Source organism: Anomalospiza imberbis, chromosome 15 (assembly GCF_031753505.1).
Source record: "Anomalospiza imberbis isolate Cuckoo-Finch-1a 21T00152 chromosome 15, ASM3175350v1, whole genome shotgun sequence".
NCBI classification, from domain to species: Eukaryota; Metazoa; Chordata; class Aves; order Passeriformes; family Viduidae; genus Anomalospiza; species Anomalospiza imberbis.
This window is the reverse complement of record NC_089695.1, coordinates 1,415,122-1,442,323: the sequence shown is the minus strand read 5'-3', so window position 1 is coordinate 1,442,323 and position 27,202 is coordinate 1,415,122. Positions and strand designations below refer to the sequence as shown.

The 27,202-nt window shown below is 42.2% G+C and overlaps 1 protein-coding gene across 9 annotated transcripts; it reads right to left on the bottom strand.

The window, feature by feature from the left end:
• Positions 1-1,356: 1,356 nt before the first annotated feature.
• On the bottom strand, positions 1,357-27,137 carry MATR3 (matrin 3). 9 transcript variants are annotated; one of them, XM_068205455.1, is made up of 16 exons: positions 27,021-27,137; positions 18,149-19,227; positions 13,819-13,880; positions 13,248-13,289; positions 12,896-12,999; positions 12,561-12,611; positions 11,708-11,760; positions 11,101-11,226; positions 10,372-10,497; positions 10,014-10,184; positions 8,659-8,790; positions 7,444-7,487; positions 6,585-6,975; positions 4,622-5,015; positions 3,916-4,037; positions 1,357-2,421 (listed from the first exon to the last, which is right to left on the bottom strand). In XM_068205455.1, exons 2-16 carry the CDS (start codon positions 19,037-19,039, stop codon positions 2,371-2,373), a joined length of 2,760 nt encoding a protein of 919 aa, XP_068061556.1. In that variant the 5' UTR covers positions 19,040-19,227; positions 27,021-27,137; the 3' UTR covers positions 1,357-2,370. The 9 variants fall into 9 exon arrangements, with proteins under 9 accessions (XP_068061556.1, XP_068061554.1, XP_068061558.1 ...); XM_068205453.1 differs by lacking the exon at positions 27,021-27,137 and adding an exon at positions 26,658-26,931; XM_068205457.1 differs by lacking the exon at positions 12,561-12,611.
• Positions 27,138-27,202: the final 65 nt, after the last annotated feature.

The window sequence follows — 27,202 nt, the reverse complement described above, 5'->3', positions numbered from 1 at the left end:
ACCAGCGTGTGTGTCTGCAATCCGTCCTCAAGATCAGTTTTTTCTGGCACATTTTCCTCAGAAATTACCCTAAGGGCTCTATTCTCCCTAAGCTCTGCATGGGAACAGAAGACACTTTGCAGAAGCAGTGGGTTTGATTTAACTTCTGAGGTGTAAAAGCATCCTGACACTTACAATCACTCACACCTGGGAATGCTTTATGTTTAAACACTAAACATGATGGAAACAGGTAAACACATGTTTACCTGTTCACAGGTCAGCACTCACACAAGTTACAAGATCAGCACAGGTATTAGCTAACAAAAGGCTACTTTAAAAACTGAATGTAGTATTTTGATACATTCATCTTAAATGCACATTGTAAGGAAACATAAAAGACCTATGAAATAAATGATCTGCCAGCCCCTGAGAGAAGGGGTGCCTGGTCCGTAGCCACGGCAGAGGGACTCGACAGCCTCTGGGTGACAGATGAGTGACAAATGCCACCTAACTGGGGCTCCGAGCCCATCCTTGACTTAGTTCTGCTTTAAGTGCAGAGCTGCTGGTGCCTGTGATTTCTTCCAGGGGCCTCAAGACTTTAAGATTCTATAGGTGCCTGACATTTAATCCATTTCCTACAAACCCAAACATCACTTTGCATACTAATGATGTCGTGTGCACAGAGCAGTAACTGCACTCTGTACAGGGATGAGTCACTGCATAGTAAAACTTTTAATTTGGATGTGCTGTTTCAACAAACCCTGCACTGGAGCTGCTCCTCAGCACTTCTCCCCTCTCCAGGCCCCTCACAGAACCTGCTGCCCTCGCTGGAGGTGGCTCAAGCTCTGTGAGGGACTGCAGCCCCTGGGGTGAGGGTGCAACACAAAGTCACAGCTGGAAAAACAAGTTCTAGAGACTTGACTTGCACACAACACGAAGTCCTGTGTCTGCTGGGTGTGTCTGCTTAAGGAAGGACATTTTAACTTCATCAACACTCAGCCTCCTGCATGCCAAACCCCTTCTGAGTCCCAGATCCTCCCTGGTGGAGGCTCAGGCTGGAAGAATGGGCCCCAGTCTGTTTTGTCTGCATGAAAGGGATGTGGCTTCAGCCTTGATGAGAACACCCCGAAACTCCAGAAATAAAAGCGTCAGCAGAATTTACCTACCAGGGTTTTAGCAAGTGATATTTTAATCTGTTTGGAAAGGCAAGAGGGTTTAGGGAAGAGAAAGAAGAGTTATGCAGGAAGCTGCTGAAGCAAAGGTGTTAAAAACATGCACATTTTAAAAAGAGCTCAAGTTTTGGTGTGGTGACGTGACACAGGATAAGGAGTTCAGCAGACACACTGGTTAACATGCCAAACATCTATAACAAATCACTGTGGTCTAGCTTTGTTTATTGGGAATCACTTTAGTAACCTGAAGTCACAAATAAGCAGTAAATAACAAAAACTACAGATAAACACAGGTTACACATGCAAATTCCTGTTCACATCTCACATGTGCAGGTACATTAAGTGCACAGTTCTAAAGAGTCTTGACAAAACCAAGTTTTAACAAAAAATGGTGTTAAAATGCAGGTATGAAAACCTCCATGTGAAGAATATAAAGATACCTTTGTCCCCTTTAGGACTCCAATGCTGCTTTTGATATACCAGAGATGTACGACAGCGACGAGATTCAAGTAAAAGCAGGAAGAGCTCAAGGAAATAATACTGGTCAGAGAATGGGCATTTACTTCTCACTAAAAATACACAGAATAGCTGAATAGGAAAGTCTAGCAAGAGCTTAGGAAAAAAAAAAATCACAAAGTTGTAAAGCTGACTAATCACCAATTTTCCTATTTGCTATAGATAACAGCAGTGACATTAAAAGAAACTGCAATTCAACATTTAAAAATGCAACTTACATTTAACGACTTTTCCAAAGTGAAATGCAATGACAGCCTTACACTAAAAATGAAACAGCTGCTAGGCTCAGACCAAAATACGGAATGTTCTAGATAAAATAAAAATACAGTATTACTTTTCATTTTTTATTCAGAGTGGAATTGAAAGACAATTTCTGAAGCTTGAAAGTAGTAAGTTCCATTTAAACGCAGTTTTCTTCTCATAGACGAGCTTTCCACAAGGGTGCAAGATTTCTTTTTCTGTAATAGCTTGAAGTGTCAAATGAAAAGTTGTTGCCATTCTCACATTAAGAACAAACTGTTGTCATTAACTTAACTGCATATGCTTTTTGCTACAACATTTAACACATGAACAGACCTATAATGCCTACTGTATCTCACTAAAACAAAAAAGAATACAGTATTTCCATCTACTACTTGTACTGCTTTTAAAAAAGATTAACATTAAAAACAAAGCCACCTTTTCCTTACATCCTTCCTTCTTTTTAACCTTCTTTCTTTTGTCTGAAGTCTTCTGCCATTTTATCCAGAATTTTCTGTTGAAAGAAAGCAGTTACACTGGGGATATATTTAAAGAGTTTCTCACAGGCACGACATAAAGAAGGGAAACATAAATCTCATTTTCAAGTTTAAAATCTGTGAGCATCAATTGCAATTGAAAGGTTGTAACTAACAAGGCTGGCACTTCTCCCTGCCCTGGAGTGGAGCTCTCCTTGGCAAGCCAAGGGAATTCCTTGCCCTTTTGTCATGGACTTGTGACATGACCGAGCCACTTACCTGGGAGGAATCTGCCCTCTACAGAGGCACGGACACAGCATCTCCCCTCCCCGGAGAAGGGTTAATTTGGAAGTCTGAGGAATTTGGTACCACTTTGATGACATTTGGCAGCAACATCAATTCACCTGTTTCATTTTCCCAGCTCTCCAAGCAAAGGAGACTTCCATCTCCAAGCAAGTGCCACTGTGAAACAGAAGCTGCATTCCCCCTTTCCTCCCCAATTCCAAACCCCACCAGAGTCACACAATCACTCACAAGCAGCTCAATGATCATTTTTGCCATGGAAAAAGCAAAGCAAATCATGTTTCATTCATGTAATAATCCTCAAAAATTGGCATTTCCCCCCCCCCCATCTTTTTACATCAAGGCTTTAATGTCCCATAAGCAGGTACCTCAATGAAAAAAAAAAAGAAAAAAAAAGAAAAAAGAAAAAAAACCACTATGGTGATGGATGATGTGGATTTTCTTCCTACAAGATCCTGCATGGGAACTGATTTTCTGATCTACTCCTTCACTGTGTTGTTTGATGACAATTTTTGTGCCATCTGCCTTCCTGGGCCCTCTGTTTATTTAGGGGTTCCCTGTTACTGCAAGACGGCAAATGTTTGAATTATGAGGTGCCACATTCCCCTTCTCTGTGGAGCCCCTGGGGTTTGCTTTCAGCTCAGGGATCAACTGCCCTGAAATGCATTAATGTGACACTGTAGGACTGTCAGAATTCCTTTGGGATTGCCCTTTCCTCGAGGTCATATTTGCAGCTCACAGTATGAAGTTACAGCAGCAGCATTGTCACTCATGCCATGCAATCATGTGATACCTCATCCAGTTAGAAAACGGAAAAAGTGCTCACAAAATCAGAAGTTGCAAAGGTTTTTGCTTTTGTAAATATATAAAAACTTCATCTTAAGCTTTGTTGACTGGTTGAAAACACTCTCAAAGGGACAACCGGAAGGGATCTGGGCCATCTGTATTTACTCTGCATCACTACTTCGAAGCCTGGCCTTATTCCAATTGGAATTCCCTCTTTAATCCAAATTTACAAGATAAAAAATGCTGGAGCCACTCTTTAAATTGTGTATTCTGCATATTGTTTTCACAAAATGAAGTTTTGGAGAGGTCTGTCTAGAGTTAAAAGTTACTGAATAAGCCAATTTCCACTGCCTGAAAGGTATTTTTATTCTCAGTCCGGTCTCGTTGAGCTCTATTCCCCAGAAAGAATCAAGCCATTTAAAATGAACAAGTTTTTGCCTTACCTTCAACTTTTGATAATGAGGAAGGCTGCTGCAATGGGTCTTTTTTGCAACATCTTCATTTGTGTAGAACAGGGAACACAATTTGCAATAAAACCCTGTTTTGGGTACCACATAATTCACACCTAGAGGAGTAAACACCACAAAATAAACTAAGAGATCTACTCTACATCATTTCTTTTAATGTCATACGTCATTTCAGCTAAATCTTAAAACCATAATTCACTTTACATTAAAAGCTGCTTTATCTTTAAAAGTCTCTGTTTTAGTTTAGTCAACCAGGGGCCTAGTAGTAACTAAATATGTGCAGGCTTTTTTTTTTAATTTAGAAATTAACCTTTCAGATTAAGGGTCTGTTTTATTGGGTCCTTCAAGAACTCACAACGTTTTGTAATCAGTTTTGGAGTATTTAATATGACTTTGAACTATTACCCCTGTTGTGCTTTGTGCTAGCAATTGAATTTGTGCTGCTAAAAGATACCTCTGTCAATTTCTGCCTAAGGAAAGGGTTATGAAAAATGCTATGAAAATAAGGGAAAAAGGAAGAAAATACTGGGTTTAGGGCAGGAGTGAAAAAGGGGGAGGAGAGGAAAGCCCTAAAATGAAAGGCTATGGGGCAATGTATTGCCAAAATTAAAAGTCAGATGAAATGAGAAATGCTACTGCAACGCACAGAGACACTTTGGAAAAGAAATGGAAGCAGTCTTACCAACAGGAATGTTTGGCTGGTACGGCCCAATCCTAAACTCATCTGGAACAAGAGGTTTCTCCAGAACACTCTTTGTTTCCTGCTCGCCCTGGGGGTCTGCGTTTTCCTGGGTGTTTTTCTCAGTATCCTGTGCTGTTGCAGCATCAGAAGCTTCAACACTTTCAGCCTTGGCATTCTCTTCGCTTTTCGTTCCGTTTTCTAGCGTTTCACCCTCCTGCTCTGGCTCCTCAATCTTGTCCACCTTGATCTCTGCCAAGCTGTCTTCGCTCTTGCCCGCAGCCTTGGCCGCCAGCCCGGACTTGCGGAGCTTCTGGTGGTCGGAGTCCTCCTCGTCGCCGACCTCGTCCAGGGTGACGAAGCCCTCCATGCTGCGCGGGAAGCCACCCACATAGCGCTGCGGGGACAACGGGGCCGTGTCAGCTCAGCCCGAGCGCTCCCCTCAAACCCTCCTGAGCTTCACAGCACAAATATGTTCTCCAAACCCCTCCTGCAAGAGCCGCCTCGCTCGCTCAAACTGTTACTCAAGGTTAAAGCAGCTCTTTTTGTTCCCCACTGGCCCAGAATCAAGGATTCCCTTTCACAATGATTTTTTTGCATCAGGAGTGGTCACTGTTTCACCACAGCAACATAATTTCAACTTAAGAATGGAGCCAAAACCATTTAAATTCTCAAGATGAAAGTTCTTTTAACATGAGTACCTTAAGTGATTTGGAGTGCACAAATTTTATTTTTATTTCAGAGTCCTGTAAGATCCTTGAATTCATGGCCTGAATAGAAGGCAAAACCTTACCAGAAGTATTCTGCCCCACTAATGGTATGAACGTTCATTAAAAAGAATGAAAAGTTCTTTTCAACCAGCAGAAAGCTTAGAGCATCCACATTAAAACAACCACTAAAACACAAACAAAACCCAACCCAAACCCACCAACCACCCAAACTGTGAAGGCCTCTCAAAATTCAGATTTCATTAGAAGCAGGACTGTCTAATTTCTGAATTTTTGGAAATGCTCCTGCTGATTTGGAGATATCACTATTCCACATACTTAACGGCATCTCTGAGTAGGACTGAGGCAGCATTAGATTTGTGAATCTGGGTCTTCAAGGAATGAAGTTTGGCTCTGAAGCAGTTTCTCACAGCCAATGCCCACATACTAATAAGGAACACTAAGAAAACTGGGAAATGCCTTTGCATGGTCAGTATCCATCTCAGCAACACTAACCAGGTTCCTGACAAAGATCCCCCAAAACTGAGATCCATGCACATCTCATTAATTAATTAGGAACATGCCTTTCTTGCAAAACAACATTCCAAGTCAACAAATCACTGAAACTTTGCAAACTACTTCACAGAACTGAGTATGATTAACAAAGCAGGTAGGACATAAAACCCATGGGAGTGTGGGATGATGTGGTGAGAAAAAGGGAAATCACACCAAGTAGCCTGTGACTGGAAACATCTTGAAACCAATTCTTGTCTTTCTCCAGTGGGAAAGGGGCCCTGGCTAACTGCAGATGGCCCTCCCTGCCCCTCAGAGTAAGGTGTACATCCAATTCTGTCCAAGCCCAGATTAGCCTCAAGCCCCCGGTACATTATTTTTTGAACATCATTTCGAGGCTCAAGAGTAACTACAGTCAGCTTGCTGACAAACTGCTCGGGAGAACACAGCTCCTGGCTAAGTATTAGTCAAAAAAAGGGTGAAGAAAAGAGCAAGCAAATCCCCAGCAAGCAACAAGGCTAGAAGCCCACAAATTAAAGCTTCTGTCAAAAGACAATCAAGGATTTTTAAATGAATCCATGTGCAAGTTACATCCAGTGACATCTTCCATTTTCTTCACAGGAACTTTAACACCTGTTTCTCTCCAGACAGGTTTTAAAGACCCACAGAGGAAGGTATGCAACAGAATGTACATGGTGTGCTACCTAAGTTAGACTGGGCTTCCCCCATCTCACTGTGTGAGTTACCTTTTTAAGCTTTTTCTTGGCTGCTGGAGTGGCTGCAACATTCCCCTCAGTTTTTACAGTTGCATCATCAGGTGTGTCCTTTTTTTCCTCAGTAGCCACATCAGCTAAATTGGCAACATCCGCATCCTCTCCTGCTGAGCTGCCACTTTCCAACAGTGCTGCTGCCTCCTCCTCATCCACCAGCAGCTCATCTTCAGACTCCAGGAGTAAACTGGGCTCATCTTGCTCTGTCTGTTCCCCACTTTTGGCACTTGAGGGCTCAGCAGCATCCTCCTGTTTCTCCTCTTTCACCTTTTCTTCTGCATTGCCACTTTCAGGTTTCTGAGCAGGTTCTGTTTTGGACTTCTTATCACTGGGAGAATCTTTGCTGTCTGGGGAATATGTTCTCTTTCTGTAAAGAACAAAGAACACTGCTGCTTGTAAACCCGGAGAGAGCCCAGACATTACTAAAGAAAAAAGATCATATTTCTTTAGACAAGCCTGGAAACTATTGTGTTTCAGTTCAGAAAATGGAAGGCTGAGGGAAACCCTGAAGGACATAATTCTTCAAACATACAAAAGGCTGCTCCAAGGAGAAATTATCCTTACAAGACAGGACAACCGCTTGTGGGTTTAAATTGCAGGAAGGCAAGGCTAATTAGGGACTGCAAAGGATTTCCTGAGGAGCCTGAAGAGGCTTTGAAAGCTCCATCATTAGAGGAAGAGGGTGGGTAGTATATTTGAAACAGTTAATCTCTGGGCACAACCACCAACCATTTGATCTCAAAGCTTGCCTGACTCTTGTATTGTTTCTATACTCTGAATAAGGTATTTTCATATTTTTGTTAAACAACATCATGCTTTAACAACAGGAAATTACCTGGTTTTATCCTTTTTCAGCAGTTCAACTCCTTTGTTGGGAATCTAAAATAAAAAAATCTGTGAGTCACAGCAGACTATGATTTACCAACTGCTACATTAATTCAGACCAGAATCCAACCCAGCCAAGTGCTTCCAGCTACATAAACCCCCAGGAACTCTGTCCATGCCACCCATCAACTGATCAGTAAACCTTTATTTCATGTCAGACAGGACCAGACCAACCTAGAAATCCCCTGCCTTTATTCAGAGGAATTATTCAATACAAAACAAATGGGATATCCTGCTCCAGAAAATTCACAGGTAATTCCTGGTTTGTTTATGAACCAACAGCATGTAGTGCAGGCACTGGCACAGATCAGTCCTAAGCTGTCCTTTTCTCCATCGTTAGTGGAAAACATTTAGCAGACTCCCATCACTTCACCTGTTTATGAATTACTGAACAGGAAATGTCACTTGTATTCAAGTGATTCAATCTATTCAAATTGCCACTAAGTGCTCATTTTGCTGCACTAGCATGTGCAACAGTAAGATTTGTTCATGCTCCACAACAAAGCTGATGTTTCTTGGAGACAGCCTGACAGTTGAGATTTCTCCTGCTTTTATTATCACAGAATATTCTGAGCTGGAAGGGACCTGTAAGGATCATCAAGTCCAGCTCTTCAGTGAATGGCCCAAAAGGGTGGAACCCAGAGCCTTGGCAGTATCAGCACCATGCTCTGACCAGCTGACCTCCTCTCAGTTTTCTACCTACTGTCCCAGTCTGATGAAGAAACACCTACAATTGCATGAATATTACCCTGGTGTTATGTAAAAAACTCCCTTTAGTCAGCCTTTCCCTCTATATCAGCTGCAAAGGCAGAGGTGCAGTTCTGATACATTTTAAGTTTTCACAAACCTTCTTTATTTTTATAGATTAAGGGAAAAAAAAAGGATCCCACATTAGAGAATGTTCTAAACGGAGTAATTTTAATTAAAATCTACATAATTTACTCTAAAATGTGAATTATAGTAACTGTTTGGGTTTTGTTTAATCTGAATGAATAGCCTTTAACTTGTCCTCATAACACCACACTCGTGCCAAGTAACTGCACTTGAGGAGCCAGAAATATTAAAGCCAACTGTTCAATTTTACATGCAACACTGAGTTTTCAATAAGAAATAGCTGTCATCTATTTCCCTCTACTTCTTCAGCTACAATTAAAAAACTCCTTACCCTTAACACCAGTTTCTTGTACTTTTCAGATAAATCCACTTTCACACATCTGCCTTGGAACCAAAGTGCTTTGTTGGCACAATGCTCAACCATGGCCAAAGCATCTTCTCTGGTCTCCATCTCAATAAAGGCCTGAAAAGATTAAAACACACATTAAAAAGACTCTGAAACACACAACGCTTTCCCAGGCAAAGTGATTTAACTTAAAACAAAGCATTTCCAAATACTGAAACAAAACTACGAGGTTCAATTACATCCATCCTCACCAAACACTTTAACATTTACCCAAGTGCTCTGCAAACCCCAGCTTTCCCATTCAGAACATCTGTTCCAGGGACAGTTCTGAAATTTAACAGGCATTGGAATAATCTGCCAAAAAAGTCACCATCAAGTAAAATATGATATAAATAAAAAAGTATCAGGACAACAAAACTCTTATTTATTATTTATGTACCGGGGAATTTCAGGGGACCTGTGCAACTACCTCAGTATTTCATTTTTGGTTTTTGACAGAAGGCTGAAACAGAAAGGCAGCAACTGCTGCTCCTCCAGCTTTGTGAGGAGATCTCATGAGGTTGCTGAATGAGCTTTAAACAAACACATCTGGGTTGGAGTATCCCTGCCAAAAAACTGAAAGCTGTTTCAGCAGCCAACTTAGACAGCAAAGGGATTTTGTTTTTCCAGTGAAGTAAGGTCAGGGAGGACTTCCTAGGGGGTCACACAATAGTTTAGTAATTTTTCACTTCTCAAGTGTGGCATTAGGGGATTCAGACACCCACCTCTTTGTAAAAGCAGTGGAACTTCCTTTTTTAACTCAAGGGAGCAATGAACTGGGACAGTAAAGCTTAAAAAAATTTAGAGCTAAATAGTTTAAAGTCCTGTATATTTCTAGAAATCTTGTCCATGCACATCCAAAGCATTTCACTATACACATGCAATGGTCGGTCTTCAAACCTTTCTCTTCCAAGCTAGAAAAGCACAGGACCGCTTTTGTTTAGTTTTGAAGAATGAAAAATAAAGGGTAGTGGAATATATTTATATTTCATAGGAAATGGTTTTTCAGCCCTAAGAAAATAATCCCAAGGCTCCATGGAATCTGCATAATCAAATAATTAAACCTCCATGCTAAAATACCTTTTTTTCTGTTTTAAAATCAGCTCATATTCCAGGGACACAGGAAGCATCAAGGAAGCTTCACAGGAAGCTCCAAGGCAAACTCCCAACCTAGACAGACCCCGGATCATTTCCAAACTTGTGCCAGAGCACAAAGTCCACGCGTGCCCCAGCTGAAGGTGTAATTTCTTCCCATTTAAAACCCCCTTGAAGCCCTGCCCCAGGGGCTCCCCTGCAGTCACCTGGCTTTTCATTCTCATGAGGATGTAGTTCTTGATCTTCCCGTAGGGCTCAGCCAGTTTGAGCACAGCATTGTCAGAGTAGCCCGAGTGGGGCAAGTTGCTCAGGTGGATCACACGACCAAGCTCTGGTTTTGGTGGCTCAGTCTTTTGGTCAGGCTTACCCTCAGGTTTCTAAGATGAAAAGGGAAAAACATTTTTTAAGACCTATATATAAAATATACATGGGTGACTGTCCCTTGATTAAATCTGATGCACTGGAAAGTACAGAAATTAGGAATAACTTTACTGCAGCAGCCTCGTAACACTGACTACCCCAGATTAAAATAAGGCAATGCTAAAAAAAGCAGAAGTGTTTTACCTTTATTCTCTTGTATTTCTGTGACAAGTGGACTCTGACTGGTTTACCAAACACCAGGGCAGGTGTTGTTGAATAATACTCCACTGCAGCCTGGGCATCTTCAGTGGTTGACATTTCAATAAATGCCTAAAATCATACAAAATCAAATTAAGTGCTGCTCTTTCAGGAATCTAGTTTTGTTTAAATTTTCAAGCTCTTCCATTCTTCCTTTTAAAAAGAACTGCATCAGAAATGAAAACTGCTTTTTGGTTACAATGTGAACTGACCTGCAGAACTTGGCAGAAACTTTATTTAGGTGCCCAAACAGAACTAGAACTATTTTTTTGTTTACATTCCACCTAGATTTGGATTCAAAACATTCAATTGCTTCCTGCTTTTTCCACTTCAATGGTATTGCTTTTTTCACACTACAAAATAAGACACACTCCATAATACAAACTAAAATCAATTAAGTTTTCAGATAGTTTTCAAACAAGAGCAGAATGTGGTGGTGTTGAGAAAGCAATGAACAACCAACCAGGAGGATTTTTCAACATTTAAGTGAAAAATGCAGTAGTGCAGCATTTCTGGAAAAACACTCTTCCTTTCCCACATGTCCCTGATGACAAATGTGGCATCTCACTGGGTGGCTGAGCAAGTCCTTTTCAAAAGCAAAGCTCAGACAGTGACATGAAGCCCACCAGAGACACCAGCCAGCCCCACCAGCAGTGCCCTGGGACCCAACCTTACCTCATTGATTTTGTTTAGAATCAGGTGATTTGTGATTATCCCAAAGGGCTCAACGAGCTGAAGCAGCTGATATCTCAAGTTTTTTCCCCTCTGGAAATCCATGATGTGCACAACTCTGCTTGTTTCCTGTTGAAGACAAAGCATGTGCACACAACATGAAAAAACCTGAGTACCAGCAAACCCAAAGTCTGCCAAGGCTCTGCTCTACTGGTGTAACTGTTTAATTCTTTTAAAACTATTTTTATCTATCTTCACTAGTGACCACAACAAGATGCACCCAGAAAAGGCACAGAATTTCTACGGATTTCCAGAGCAAGATGAGTGCCATGCCAAAGCTGCCTTTCCTTAAGTTCACTTCCCACAGCTTCATCATGAAGAGAATGTTCAAAGAAGTTCTGTACAGTTTTGGAATAAATATTTTGTGGAATACTCAACACAACAAACTCCCAGTCTCATGCCAAAGCTTCAGTACTTCCATGCAAATTCCAAAATCTCACTTCTAAAGACAATCAATTCATTAAACAAACAAACAAAATCCACACCTTAAGAAAACACAGAAAAATTATACAACAAAAATGTGAGTTAAAAGAAGAATTTCAATACTAACCACTCTGCCCTTCTGCATGTGTCTGGGTCCTTGCATATTTCCATTTCCAGCTCCTTTAAGAAATTTAAAGAATGAACAAGCTTAGTTCAACCTCTAAGACTGGGATTAATGTGTCTCATGATGAGTTCTTAAAAGATATGTCACTTGTAATAGCAGAGTGAGATCAAATTTTAAAAACGAATTATTTCATTGCACTCTAAAAAAAGGTTTCAATTTATTTCAGAACTCTTAACTTAGGGTCCTCATCCCTGCTCCTTTTCTTCACTCTAAATTAGAGTAAGAGCTGCGTTTATTGCTGTTCAGGAACAGCAGAGAGTAAGTACAACCCACTGGAAAAAAAAATCACCTGTTTTAAACAAGATTTGCCAGAGGAAAACTTCTCTGTTCACAAAGGATGTGAAATATCTTTATTTAAGTCACTCTTTATACAATTGAGGATTTAGGTTCTAAAACACCACCAATTCAATTACAATACCCATTGAAAAAACCCAAAAACCAAACACAAACAAAACCCCTCTCAAATAGTTTGGCCTATAGTGAAATCTGAGATATTTTGAAAAATTAACAGTGTTATTTTAATGTAATAAAGTATGAATGCATCTATAATCTAGAAAGCATCCAAAATGCTTGTACTGAGTCAGGATATCCAGCTAAATTAATTAGTTTTGCTATGTTGGTAATTTGAACTATCTAAAAGGTAGGAACCAAAAGCATCAGGCAAGAATCTGATTCTTAGCCTCCTTTCCTGAGAGGAAGAGGCTTGCATCATCCATCTTTCCACTTCTATTCCCATTTATTTCTCGATTTCACTTGAAAATAAGGGGGAAAAACACTTAGGACACTGAATTCTTACCAGAAAACTGCACCAACATGTAGCTACTCAGAAGACAGATAGAAAAATCTCCTACATAGGAAAAAAAAATCCAAGTGCTCAACACATGTAGATTAATCTCAGTTAAAAATCACCAGCCAGAGGGAGCTGGCAGCTGGCAAAAAGGTGAAGTGTGGGAACTCAGTACCAGTCTTTAGTCCCACCACTGCCAAAGTATTTCAGTTCTCGTGCTGAGAAAAGCATTCTCCTTTGTTCTTTTAAAACACTGGTAACAAATCAAAAGAAGAGTAAAAAAAAAACCCAAAAAACCTATCAAGAAACTAAGCTTGGTGAAGGTAGGTGCCTGCTGAGGTTACCTCTGGGCCCAACAGGAGGTCCTCCAAGGTGGAATGGAGGTGGTGGTGGTCCCAGAATTCCCGGTGCAGGGTTTGTAGATTGCTGCAACATAAAGGGATCACCCCTAGAAAGAGGAGAAAACACAGTGTCATTTTAAGGCAAGAAACTGTGTAGCTTTAACTCACAAAACACCCTAATTTCAGCAGAGCTTCTATGCAGACAGCTCAGGCTACTTCTGCTGCCCTTCAGCTGGAAAACAAAGGGAGGAATCCATCTGAACCAAAGGAAGTGTGCTGTTTCACATAAAATGTTAGGAACTCCCTCTGCTTCAAATGAACAATTACAAATACTTCAAAAGGAATTACTACTTACATTCCATGTCCTGAATCACTGTCAGGATTCCATTCTGGGTATCTTAAAAGAAACAAAATTAAAAGACAGTGTAAGTAACACGAAATCTCCCTTAGCTGTGTAACACAAGCAGCGATACCTGGAGGTGTAAGACAGCTGCAGCAACACTCCAGGCCCACTGCCAGAGCCATGAGCAGCACTGACAGAAATGCTGCTCTTCAGGGCAAACTCCCTACTCTGTTTGCAGAAATGGTGGTTTTACAACAAAAATGTACAAGTTGGTATCAGTAACTACAAATACAACAGAGTCTCAACTGCTAAGTTCCAGCTGTTACATATACATCAGTAGGATTCCAAAGCTATGAACCAGGATCCCCTTTTGTCCTGAAGATGCTCCAAGTTGCTGTTATTCCCTAGAAGGCACAGTAAGTTTTCTAAACTTCCTCTGTGTAACAGTTATTTAGAATCAGGGAACATCCTGAGCTGGAAAGGACCCACAAGGATCACCCAGTCCAACTCCTGGCCGTGCACAGGACACCCAAGCATGGCAGGCTGAGCCCTCCTCCCCAGTTACTGTACTTCCAGTTCATACATTTCGAGCAGCAGCTGACAGCGGCGGCTGTGAGTCGCTCCATTGATGTGATGGTTCCACTCCTGCAGCAAAGTAAACAAGGCACAATTAGCAGCCACACAGGGGAGTCCTTCCCACAGAGCCATGGCCTACAGCAGTGTCTTCTCTGCTAAGCTGGAGTTTTGCAGATCCATAGAGAATGGAATCTGTTGGTGGTGCTTGGAGGAGACACTGACACTGGACCTACCTCTTCCCTGCTAACCTGGCTGAAAAGGTGTCTGATGGGAACAGGGCTGCTCCTGCCTCAGAGTGCAAAGCTCCCTGGAAAACTCCAGCCCAGGCACAGAGGGCCATGGCAGCCTTTGGAACTGAAGGCTGTTTGTATGTCTCCAGGCATTGCAGAATTTCCTCTACTCTGCTTCATTCCTCAGTTTTCTACGGATTAATATGAAGTAAACACTCCAATTTTAGAACCATAAAGAGGCCAAGAAATTGCACGGAATTCAGAAAGGAAAGACTAAAAGAAACCTAAGTGCATAGCTAGGACAAACTACAAGTATACAGGTGAAACATAAAATATATGACCACTCGAGGAGGGGAATAATAAATGAAAAAAGCAGATCTAATCCAAGATGGTACAAAGGAGAAATAATGAAATCGAACCAAATCATCCAGGTAAAACTTCTCCTGGTTCTGGTTTTAGCACTAGAAAGGAATGAGGGATTTCTACTTTTTCTCTGCAGACCGTTTTAACTACAAAGGGAGTTACTTATTTTAGTGCCTCATCTCTGTATCTTCATTTTCTTACAAGTAAGAGCACAAATCTGTGCTGTATTCACATTTGTGAAGTGACAGAAGCTCTGGAGTTTCCCTGCTGCACATCTGGGAGCCACAGCCTGACCTTCACTCTGCTGCTCCTCAGGGAAGAAAAGCACCAGCAGAGATAAACGGGGGGGAGAGTCATTCAAGAACCTTGGGGCTGAAGGTTTTCTCCAACTGAAGGTTTTTTTCTACCAGCCACGTTTTCAACTATGAACACAAAGTGCACTGGCAACTGTGGCTCTTCTTCAGCACCCACAAAGGATTTCTGCCTAATCCCTTATTTTTCCAGATTTTTGGTCCCTGCCACACTACAGCCATTCTGGATACAATGAGACATTCCCAAGGCTCACTGTAGCATTCCCATATGCTAAATGCCTACCCTGCACTTCCTACAAAGGAAAAAAATCTCAATTTGAAGTCTCTCAAAGTACTACAATATTACTCCATGATGCTCCTGACATGGAACAAGATGAAGTCATCCCTTTTATCAAGATGTAAAATGAGAGCACCACTTTTTCTTGTTAACTGCACAAGATGTAGGCTCTGCAACTATAAATAGGCTGGCAATTAGGATGAAAAATACCCACCAGAAAAAAAAAAAAGTCTATGAACCATTCAATATGAAGTTTGTTCAGTTCAACACCTGCTAACATTACACTCTAGAAAACAGTGCTTTAAACCCCAAATCCCTCTAAATTTGGGGGCACAGTCAGTAAAGCCTCAGTGGCTAGTTCAACCAACCATAACATGCTTTCAATCTGTCTCAACACAAAACTGATGTAGAAGTTATCTGCAAACTACAGGCAAAATTCAGGAGATTTAATTCTCATTCAAATGCTTCTCAATTGGCAAAAAGAGGGATGTGATTGTAACTTCAGATTTTTCTCCTCCAGGGAACAATGGTAGCTCATCTACATTAATTTTTTAATTACAAAATTCTTAATCTGGATTCTCTTTGCTGCCTGCACCCATTTGGAAGCATCCCTTCCCCAGGGTTTTGGGGCACCAGATTATTTGCATTTACAGGAACTCATTGACACAAAGGCCCCAAGTTAAGCAAGAGAAAACCTGAACTGAGTTTCTGAAAACCCAGATTCCCCTTTGGCTCGGTCGATGCAGGCCAGAGGACACGCTGTTCCTCAGAAAATGAGGCCACACTTGAGCACCTAATTTTAGCCAGCCCTCTGCCAAGGCCACAGCCAGGTTCTCCCTCTGAGATGTACCAGGTTCAAGCGTTTCACCTCCAAATTCATCTGCTCGGGTTGCATCAGCCTTTGTCTCTGGCAGGAAAACAATCCCTCCACATCTAACACCTCACTCCCCGATCAAGGGATCAGCACTGACAAAATGCCTGAAGTAACTGGGGCACAATTTACTTCACAGACAGAAAATAAACTTGGTCTTAAAATATACACACATCAAATTAAAGAAGCAATTAAGAACATCATTAAAATAAAAAAAAGAAAAACCACCAGAAGACTACTCTGCCAATTTAAGTTACACTAAGGATGTTTAACACCTTGCTTGCATTTAAAATACACATGGCTTGATCAAACACTTTTAAAAATCGCTGATATTTTTATCTGGAGGTGGGGAAAATTATATTTTGTTACTACAGTAATAAATTTACGTAGTCCCAGCTATGAAAAGCATTCCCTTTCTGCTTTCCATAAATTTCCGTTCAAATCAGATTACTTTAAAAGTTATGTTTTACTTGATTTGATTTTGTGGAAGACACAAAATAAGGAATTCTGTAATGGTTGGGTATGCAAAGCAGAGGAAAGAAGGAGAGAAAGAGAAAAATTCTTGTGGTGACATGATTTCTGAAATCAGAAATAAAGCCCCAACTTGGGTCATAAGAACCAGATGATCCAATCACAAATATTTTACTGTGTACTAGCAGTTTTAAAGTCAAAGTATGTTCCTAAAAAATAAAAGTTACAGAAGAGGTCAGCCACTTAGGTTATGCTGTTAAAAGAATTTGGTATTTCTCATACCTGGAAAGGTATTTCCACGAGGATATCCTTTCATTAGATCTGCACTCCAAAGCACACTAAGAGCCATGAGCCTTTAAAATAAAGAGCTAAAAAGAACCCTACTTACAGGATTACTGGTTGCCATCTTCAAGGGCCTCAGAAGTTAATATGTTCAATCTAACCAAATGAAGTCCTTTTACAGAACTGAGCATGGCAGCTAAACTGTTAACACTTAAAACTTTAGTGAAAATAAACGTCAAATACAGGAGACAAGAAACCTGGATTACTGTATTTTATATCAAAAGTAATTAAAGCAACACAAGTTCATAAACTGTCAGATCAGGTGGAGCCATACAGCATGTGCTCTAGAAGTGGTTTGATCCTTTCCTTGCAGGGACAGAATAATTCTTGTGTTTCAAAAAGATCAGATGTACAGAACAGCACTTTTTGAGAGGTAACTGTAAAGAAATGGTTAGTAACAGCAATTCCACATTGTATCAATTTTACAGTAATAGCACTTATTATGTTTTCAGTTGAAGGCCTTCAAGCTAATTAGCCACTAATTGTGACAAGAGGGGCACTGTATTAGCCAATTAGCCAATTAAATTGCCTAGTATACTGGAAATCAGCAAGATGAGTACATTGGAAAAGGTGAAAGTGAGAAGGCTCTGAAAACACCATCTGAAACATGTTGAGTAACCTGCTCCCTTTGCAGAGCTGCACTAGGCGTGGATAACTAAGAGGGAAGTCTCAGCATCACCGAACACACCCGAAGATCCACTCTACTCGTGAGCCAAGTAAAGAACACTACTAGGAACACAGAGCAGGATACTGCAACAGCAGACTGATTGCTCGGAGAGTCTACAGGGATAGATGCAACATGTGACAATAAAAAGTGAGTCTGAAGTGTTCTAAGAAAGTTGTGAAAAAAGGAGAAAAATGACGACAAATTTCAGCCATAGTATGAGATAGAGTGTTAAAGTGAAATTAAAAAGGCAAGAATGAGCTAATCTAAAACGTGGTTTTTACTTTTGCAAATAAGTTCCAGGGCTCTACATTAACTCTTTCCCTCTGGACAGGGAAAAAGCAGAACTGTGCAAGAATGCATCTTAACTACATATAAATCAGCAATCAAGACAGATGTGGAGGAGAGCTGAAACTAGCTTCCAGAATGGCACAGTAGATACACTGCAAAAAAACCCCAAACCAACAAAAAAAATACCAAAACCCACCCCAAAACTGCTTGAATGCCAGATGTTTGTGGTTAAGAGAACATGTAGATGTAAAATATAAACAAGATATCCCAGTAGATGATAACTGTTTGACTTGAAGTTAAGCAATCTGGGCAAATAAAATACATTAATGTAAAGCCCTGGTTTACAATGTTTGTCAACAATTACCTTGCAAATAAACCAAGTGCCTTTTTCACTCTCAAACCAACTTTCAGATCATTTCAAAAGCAACCAGGCCATAGAAATAATTAAAGAAATAGGTAAAAACAGAACAGATACTACAACGTAAAGGAAAATAGAAGTATCTGGTGCATAACTCACCTTATTAGAATGAACTGGCATATCACATATAGAGCACAGATGGGGATAACCCTTCGGTAAGAATCCATGGAAGTCTTCAATATTGCTATTTGGAGGAGCACCTCTCTTTTTCTCAAAGAGAGATCTCTCGGGACCAGGACCACGACCCATTCTGTCATACTCACTGTCAAATTTATGATAGTTATGCGAAGTCTCACCATAAAAAGATTCATCCCTACACCTTTCTCCATCTCTCAATCTGTCATCTTCATAATCCATTCTGTCATAATAACCAGATTCTTGAGAACGACTTCCATGGTCATAGTCAACCACTGGGTTGAGACTAGGACCACGATCATCAAAGCTATCTCTTCTAAAATGCCTTTTTTCTTCCCAATCATCCCTAGGTACTCTGTATGGTGGCTCCCGTGTGGATGATCTGCCATCTCTACCATAACCTTCTTCAGCTCTCCTCCTTTTAAGTTGTAGAAGGATCTGAGGCAAGTTTTCAGGAGTGATCTTGTCCTCGGGATAGCGACTCAGTTCATCTAAGTCTCTAGCAGACAGACCAAAGCTGGCCAAAATGTTTGTGGCCTGGTCTGCATCTCCACGGTGCTGAGAAGACAAAGAGAGCGGACCTCTACTTCCAATGTTAAATATAGACTGCAAATTATGGGAAGAGGTACTACCAGAAGACAGTGCACTATGAGATCCTTGTTGGTTCAATGAAGAACTCATTCCAAGATTCATTAAGCTAGCAAGGCGTGCAGTACCCTGGTTCATCCTTCCAAGAGATGCTGGCATATTTAAAGACTGGGTAGCAGCAGCAAGAAGGCCTATTCCTGCAGAGAGGTCACGCCCATGACCTTGTGAATCCCTACTCAGAGATGACTGCTGGAATGACTTGGACATTGTAGAACTAGAGCTTGTCTACTTTATGGATCAAAAAAATTCTTTTTGTTTAGTTTTTTTTTAAAGATGGCTGCCAAGAGAGCTCACACTAGAAAGCTAGGCAAACTTCACTTCAAAAATGGTAACGCCAAGAAAGAGGATCAATAATGACTGCAGATCTTCTTCAAGCTGAGAAACACCAGACAATTCTGTAGAAAAACAAGCAGTTTTAGTCATAAATCCCTTTAAACAGATGCAGTTTTAAACTTATGCATCATGTTGATCTAAAAAAACATTAAAGATCTCAATCTTACAAGGCTTTTATCACATAACAGATTCAAGAGTTACCCAGAACCTACATATATTATTGCAGATAAAAATACAGTAGTGTTTCCTATACATACTACTCTTCTTCCACAAAAAGCTATTTTCACACTGAAGAAAAGTGAATTTCAGAAGTTTGCGATGTCTGAAAGCATCTATAAAGTTTACTGACATGTAAGCCTTGATCTCTGGTTAATGGCTTTGTTCATACCCTACATTACTGTACTATGTCTGCGAGAAGAACACCAAAAACTTGGGCCCATAGAATCCAAGATGACTTTGGCATATAACATATATTTGAAAATGAAACCTCTACCACCACAGAACAGGACGAAAGGAAGTTAAAAGTAACTGAAGTCTGGGCAAAAAGTTTCTGCTATAAGATCTGTAAATAAGACCAAACATAATATTCAGTCTTTATGCGGTAAAATTCCAATTACTGATGTGAAGACAGATGTGAACAAGAAAAACAAGTTTTACATTTTGCAGGAAGTAAACAAGACCTCTTGTTCCAATTGCAGTCACACTGCTAACAGCCTTTGTGAAGGGATTCTTTACTCTGTTACATGGCAGCTGTGACATCAGCCTGTACTCTCAGACCTCAAACTAAACAAGGTCAGGCTTAGTGCTGGGATGGGAGACCCAAGGAAAACCCTGCTCCTGCAGGAAGAGACCCCAGTGAGTCAGGAGATGGCACCACATCCCAGCGGCACTGCCTGCCTGGGGCTGGCACTGGCACCGTGACCACATGTGGGAGTTAAAGACCCTAAAACACTGCTCTCAAGAGAGAAGTGACTCTTTAGTGTCCCATTAAAATACTAATCTAGCAGTCAAATATTTGGTTCAACTGCATTTACACAAAGTTTTAACTAAACAGTCTATCAATATCCGCAGCACGCTGCAATGAATAAATTTCATAAAATGTTCTTTTAGGGCAGAGCAGAAATAACTGTAACACTTCACCCCATCCTCCTCCAGCCTTGGGACAGATACACAAAGTTTAAAGCAATTCAACACATAAAAATATTCCAGCAGGAATAATCTGCTCTTGGGTCCCTGACGCCGCAAAGCCCTTTCCAGCGTGGGCACAGCAGTTCTGCTTCTCCAGCACTGCCACCGAGGAGCGCACCAAACACAGAATCACTGGGAAAAGAAACAGGCACAAACTGCACAGCTGCAAATGAAGTCAGCTCCCAAGAGAACAGGTATGTCTGGGGAGGAATGGAAAGGACAAAATGAAAGCAAGGACTTTTCCTTGAAGGGAGCAGCTCTGCAGAAGGCAATGGCTCTTGTACTGGAAGGAGAAGGAAAAAGATCAAGGTTAGAGGTCTTTAGCCCCACTGCCTGCTCAATGCACAGCCTGTTCCAACAGTGCACGAAACTGAAAAGCACTTGGTTTTTCTTCTCTATAGTAGGAAAAAAAAAAAAGGATTCCCTGAAAAATACACACAATTTTACCTCTGCACAGTAACTCCTTTATACAATTTGCTACAATTTAGGCTCCTTTATACAATCCAATTTATATTCCTTTATACAATCAGCTATAATTTGCTTGATCTGTTATCAATGCATCTAAAGTAATTTCAGCTACATTTTTAAGATTCAAATACACTGGAGTCACTAAAAGAAGCTTAACTGTGTGACATTTGTTAAGAATAAGAGATTGAGAAACATGGGAATGAAAATAAGTTTGAAGGTTCTGAGGCAGAAGACAGAAAAACACTGCAAAAAGCTTCAGAGGACAACAGTAACACGAGAACAGAGGGGGAGCATACCAGGTGAATTCTAAGGGAGCTGTCCCAGAGAAGGGGGCCACACTGGAGGACACCTGAACAGAAAGCACTGAAGAGCTATATTGTAAAAATCAAGGGTCTTTTGAGTTCAAACAGAGAGGAACTCCAATATTCACCTGGGTCCCATGCTTTTATCTTACATTCATTCACTATTCTTCAAAGTACTTTTATGACAATTTTACAAGCTAATCTTTACTCATTCAATTTTTACACCTAAATTTCCTCCTAGTTCATTCACACACTTTCAGAAGGGTTTGAAGCTGAACTTACTGGACACTTCATAAAATCAGGTATTCCAGAGGGCTTTCTGAGCCTGACCCAGCAGCAATTCCACAGATACTCCTGTGGTCAGGACAGGCTCGCTGTGTCCTGCTGTTAGTGCAAGGACACACACTATTCAAGTTTCCACTAAATCAGGAAAGTTCTCCACGTCTCAAAAACACCCTTTATTTGAACAAATGCTCCCTAATCCTCTTGTCACAGCTGTCAACTGGCAGTTCATTGTGTGCTGCTGCAGAGATTAGCAGGGAACAAACCCCATGGCACCCCGGCCTGGCAGGACCAGAGCAGCAGGACCCAGCGGTGCCATGCTGAGACCCCACACCAGAGCTTTACAGAATGACACCCAGCTCCTGCAGCTGCAAACACCCAGAGAAGGGGCAAAGGGAAAATAAAAATAGGAAAGATGGGAGAAAAACCAAGACAAAGACACAGAGAGGGACAATCTTATGGAAAGGCGTGAAGTGGGACAGTGTAAGACAAGCGTATGATGAAGACAGAGTACACGTCAGCAATTGGTGCTAGTCAGGAAATGCCCTACATCCAATTAGGTACTTGAGTACTTAAATTGATAAGTTTGAATATCATCAAAAAAACACTATTTATCACATCACTCATCTTGCAACGGCTGCTGCACTCCACTCCTAACCAACCCTGTCCTTTAAGACAACAGAAAGAGGTGGGGGAAGAGCTCTACCCTCACACCAAAGATGTTTAACTTCCACAGGGTCAGGTTTAACGTGATCCTAAGGCAGCACTTCATGTGCTGATGATTCCATGCCAGTATCTGACAGAGACAGGTTCCCATGGAGCAGGGCCAGCTTTTGAGAGAGGGTGCCATCAACTGAGTCACAGCAACAAGATGGGTAGGATTGAACAGAGCTGCCTCGAGAGCCAGACAGGAGTTAGTTGAAAGTGTTATGCTACTTGTTCTCCATGTAACTTCAGCTACTCTGGGAACAGACAGGCTTTCAGATACACATTTTTTTAAGATCTGTGGACAGAAATTTGGCCATATTAAGATTTGAAAATATATCATATCAAGCAATCTTGAAATAAGTTGAAAGTCAAAATGTTATTAGATTTCCAGACAAATGCAGACAATGAAAACAATTTGTATCTACAAGTTGCAAAAGTTTTCTATAAAGGCAGGCAACAAAAATAAGGCATTTGAATGCTACAGAGTACACCGTTATCAAACAGAGCCCAAAATGAGGCTGATTTTCAAACACTATAGAAGGTTTTTCCTCTTAGTGTAAATCTGAACACATCTTTTCAATAAAGCTTATGAACTCTTGCTCCAATATTAAGTTTGACCTGAGAACAGAGTTTAATTCAGTGAATTTTTGGAATATATTGATCATGCTGAACACAACCTCAGCTTGTCACCTTTTATGGAACACAAATAGGCTGAAATGTCCCCAGCTCCCTATTCCTTCTGCCACTCTCAGGGCGTTTCAACCTATGCACAGTTACTGTAATTTTAATGTTAATCTTATTCTTAAAACAACACATCTTTTAACCATTTCTCTTCCACTATTTACAGGAAAAAGACTTAAAAATGAAAAGTAACTGTTTTCACTTTCTAGTCAGTTTCACTTTCACTTCAAAACACATTTAATTAGAACAAATAAATTAAGTTCTGGTAAAAACATGAAATTATCCACAAGCTGAAAAGCACACCCTCATTTTGTAACAACACACTGCTTTTGCAAACCATACACCCTTGGGAAAAAAGTATCACAGAAGCTTTTGGGAGTCTGCTCTTTGGATGAACATCTACAAGTCTTCCTCCTCTCTTACACATCGTACTGGGTATGGCAATCCCTTCTGCCATGGGAGAATTCTTCTGCTCCTTGGCAAAACTGGCTCCAGCACATCATGGCAAAAAGAGCTATTGAGGGAAGAGATCTGGAATTTGGACACACAGCCCGCCCATGCTGCTCAGAGAATTAATGGTAGCAAAAACAAGAACTTGCAAGTAAATTAGAAGCAGATGTTATCTAGCCGCTGAATGACCAAGTACAATGGATTTCAAATCCAAGGGATTAACTTTTGGACAATACAGAAAAGGTCACTGTATTGTCCAAAGGCAAAGGAGGCATTGCCCAGCTGCCTTAAATGAATGCAGATTCTTGCTCATTTCAGCTCCCGATACTCAGTGGTTATTTAATATAGCTGTTCCACATGCAAGAAAAGCACTCGTCTTGTTCAAGCCACCTCAAAGGTCATGCCCTTCATGAAACTTCAGGAGCACCTGGCACACAGGACTCATGCTTTTTCTGGGCACAGATTAACCAGTCTGCTTCAGGCACAACAACTGGAGGAGTTTCAGTTCTTAGGATTATGTTTATCTTCATCCCAGGGACCTCTTGATCAGAGGAACACAAAATATCTGAGAGTTGAAGTGACTGTAACAAAGGATGGCTTCAGAACAGGGAAGTGTAACATCTGAAGAGGCATATTTACAAATGGGGAATTAAAATGACTGGTTTAGCAGTCAAGAATCTTTAAAGAACTTACAGTTTTCAACATCTGAATGCAAAAAGGAACACAAAAGAGGTTGGTTTCCTAGTTCTGCTCATTATATAATTTAATATATTCAACCAGCCCTCTTTTGTAAGAGGTGCATTTATGCCTTTACAGAAACAGAAGTAGAAAAAAGATTCAAGAACAGTAGAGAAAAAGACAAAACCCATGTACTTTTTGAAAGGGAAAGAAATAACACCCAGAAACAACAGGTAACTGTTGTCACTGTGGTGACCACACCACAAACACGTAATATGGCTTCCAGCCATTCCTTTCTACTGCTTTCAATCCCACTGACACCTTCAGAGTCCCCACTCTCCAGTAAGATAGATGCACACAGCTTCCTGCAGCTCCAAAAAGCTCCTTGGGCCATTAACAGAGGAGCTCTGCCAAAACCAGAGTCTCTGTGGAATGCTCTGGGATTTCACTGGGAAACTGGCAACACAACTGGGTCCTCATGCATGAACGACAACACAATCCTCCTGCATTTCCAGCAGGTGTGGGGACCAACAGCCCCTCAGACACCAAAATTTTGAAACCAACCCCAGAACAATTCACAGACCAATTTTTACCACTGGAAAAAAAAAAAAAAAAAAAAAAAGAAAAGAAAAACCTCAGTAGTTCTGTGTTCTGATCTGGTAACCTGGATTTCCATCTGCCTCCAGGCATTTCCAGGGCTGGGATAAAATCCTGGTCTTTCCCAGCTGAAATCCTGCTTGAGGTCACAAGAAGCATGCTAGCTGCAGAGAAAAATCAAAGAACTGTTTCATTGGTTCAGTGCTCCAAATAACAGCCCTTTTGTTGAAATTATGACTGCACAATATGGTACTTAAACACTCACAAACTAAATGAGTTCAGAAATATAGTGAAGTATTTGCTTTTGTTTTCAAGACTTCTTGACTCAGAGCTGATGAAGAAAGGAAGCAACACTGAAAAAATCCACTCATAAATTAACAAACTGAATGGAAATAATTTCATTGCAGCTCTGCTTGCAACAGCTTCTCCCCCAGAAGCCTGTTGAGTATTACATTATAAAATACCTTTGTGTTCACCAAATCTCTCAGCAGAGACATGTGCAAGTCACAGCAAAGGGCAGTACACAGCTTTTCCTAATTTTCACCCAATTAATGAGTGTTCTTATTTAATTGCAGTCCTGCATAAACCAAGAGGCTATAATATAACAGCCATATCAAACTTCAGTCTGGAGCCCCAAACACTGACTCTTCTTCCCCCCTCTTTAATTGATATTCAGTTTTTATCTGTAGAACATGGACAGCCACATTTTAAGGACACATTTAGGAGTTTCTCTGGGGTTCTTTTCCCACCCTTTAGTTCCAGGATGTATGTAACACCAAGTGCACAATGCAGAAGCATGAACACTGGCTTGTCACTTCACAAACATGCCCAAGGTCTGAGTGCCAGTATCTTCATTCAGAATTTAGTAATGAATCATTTCGGGAAGTTTTTTTGACAAAATTCAAGACAGAAGTACACTAATTTCTTGGGAACATAATAAAAATGTTAGTATGTTCCACTACACATTATAAAAATAATTTATCATTTTAGCACATTGAAAACTTAAAATATTAACGTTTCAAAATGAAGAAGACTAAATCACTGGATCAATAGATTCTTTGTAATGAAGATTCTGAAAATGCACCCTTTCCTTCTCCCCATGAAAACTACACAGACTGCTTTAAGAAACTTACTTTTTTGACCAGAGCTGCTCCCTACTTATCTGACTCCAGGAAGTTAGGACCACCTACAGTTCAAAAAACCTGAAGAATTTAAGGCTGAGTAAAAAGAATAAAGATTGTTCAGCAGCTTGAACCCCTATCAGATACTTTTTTCCCAACGGTCTGCATCGTGGAAAGAAAAACAGGCACACATTTGGAATCTGAGGGATGGTTCAGCTTTCTTTCAACAGCGTAAATGCCTCATTTATCATTTAACAAAACAGTTTTTCAAGCTCCTAGAAAGTCCTTTTCAACTTATGGTTGTTTTCAAAATAGGTGAACTTTGTATCTCATTACTCTGACTCTGGAAGCAGAGTGTGTACATTAAAGAAACGGAATGTTATCAATCCACCACAGGAAGAAAAAAAAAAAACCAAAAACATCCCTGGAGCTTGATTTGTAAGCACAGCCTGAATCATATGAAAGTGAAACTGAGTAGAAAGAGAGGTCAAACGGCTGCCTGCACTGTCAGGGTTCTTGTTGCTCACTTCATTAATTCTTAAGGCCAGATGGGCATCAAAACCAGCAGTTTTAGGCTCCAACGGCCTTCAGAGAGTTAAGGAAGGAGGGAGGAACAAGGCCGCCTGCGAGGCCGCGGCTGGCGCCAGCAGCGCATGCAGGGGGCAGGGGAGAGCTCCGGGCGCTCCAGGCAGCGGGAAGCGCGGTGGAGCTGGGCCACGGCCGCAGCGCCGAGGGGCCGAGCGGGAGCCGCGGTCCCCGGGACCGGCGGAGGCGGGTGGCGGCGGTCGGGGCTTTGTTCGGGCCCGGCGCGCCCGCAGTTCCGGCTGGCGGCGGGCGGGGGCGCCCCGGGGGCCGCGGCACCGGCCGGGCCGGGCCGGGCCTGCGCGTGACCGCCGCGCGCCGGCCCGCGCCCCCCCCGCCGCGCGCTCCCGCCTCGCCCCCCCCACCCCTCACGGCGGGGCGGCCGCCGCCGGACCCCGAGATGGCGGCGGGCCGGGGGCGCGGCGCCGCTCCTACCTGCGGGCCGGCGGGGACGGAACGCGGCGGCGGCGCCTCCCGCTCGGTGCGGCGCCAGCGGCGGGGGAAGGGAACGGACGGACGGACGGCGGGACCGAGGGAGGGAAAGAGGGACTGAGGCGGCTGCGCGAGCCCCGCGCGCGCTTCGCCGCGCTCGCGAGAGCACGCCCGCCCGCTGCCCGCCTGCTCACGTGCCCGGCGGCGGCCGCCCCGCTCGGCTCCGGTATCGCCGGTGAGTCCGCGCCGCTCCCGCCGCTGGCCGGGACCGCCCGCCCCGCCCGCCGTGAGGGATGTGGGGTGTGGGATGGGGACGGGGAGGAGGCGCAGCCGGCACGGCTCTCGCGAGAGGCGGGGGCCGCTCACCGTGCTCTCGCGAGAGCGCCGCTGCACCGCGCGCCGCCAGCCCGCCGCCCGCGCCCCGCTCATTGTCCGCGCTCCCGCGGGGCAACATGGGAAGGCGCGCGGGGCGGGGCGGCGCGGGGCGGCGGCCACGCCCCCCGGGAGGAGCGCGGGGCCCGGGAGGAGCGCGGGGCCCGGGAGCGCGG

Coding starts and splice junctions, on each gene's coding strand:
- MATR3 (XM_068205455.1), bottom strand. CDS start 19,039: ATGTCCAAGTCATTCCAGCAGTCATCTCTGAGTAGGGATTCACAAGGT. Junction 13,290..13,818: donor TGTCAGCTGCTGCTCGAAAT/GTATGAACTGGA, acceptor GTTTCTTTTAAG/ATACCCAGAATGGAATCCTG. Junction 7,488..8,658: donor ACAAGAAACTGGTGTTAAGG/GTAAGGAGTTTT, acceptor TTTTTATTTTAG/ATTCCCAACAAAGGAGTTGA.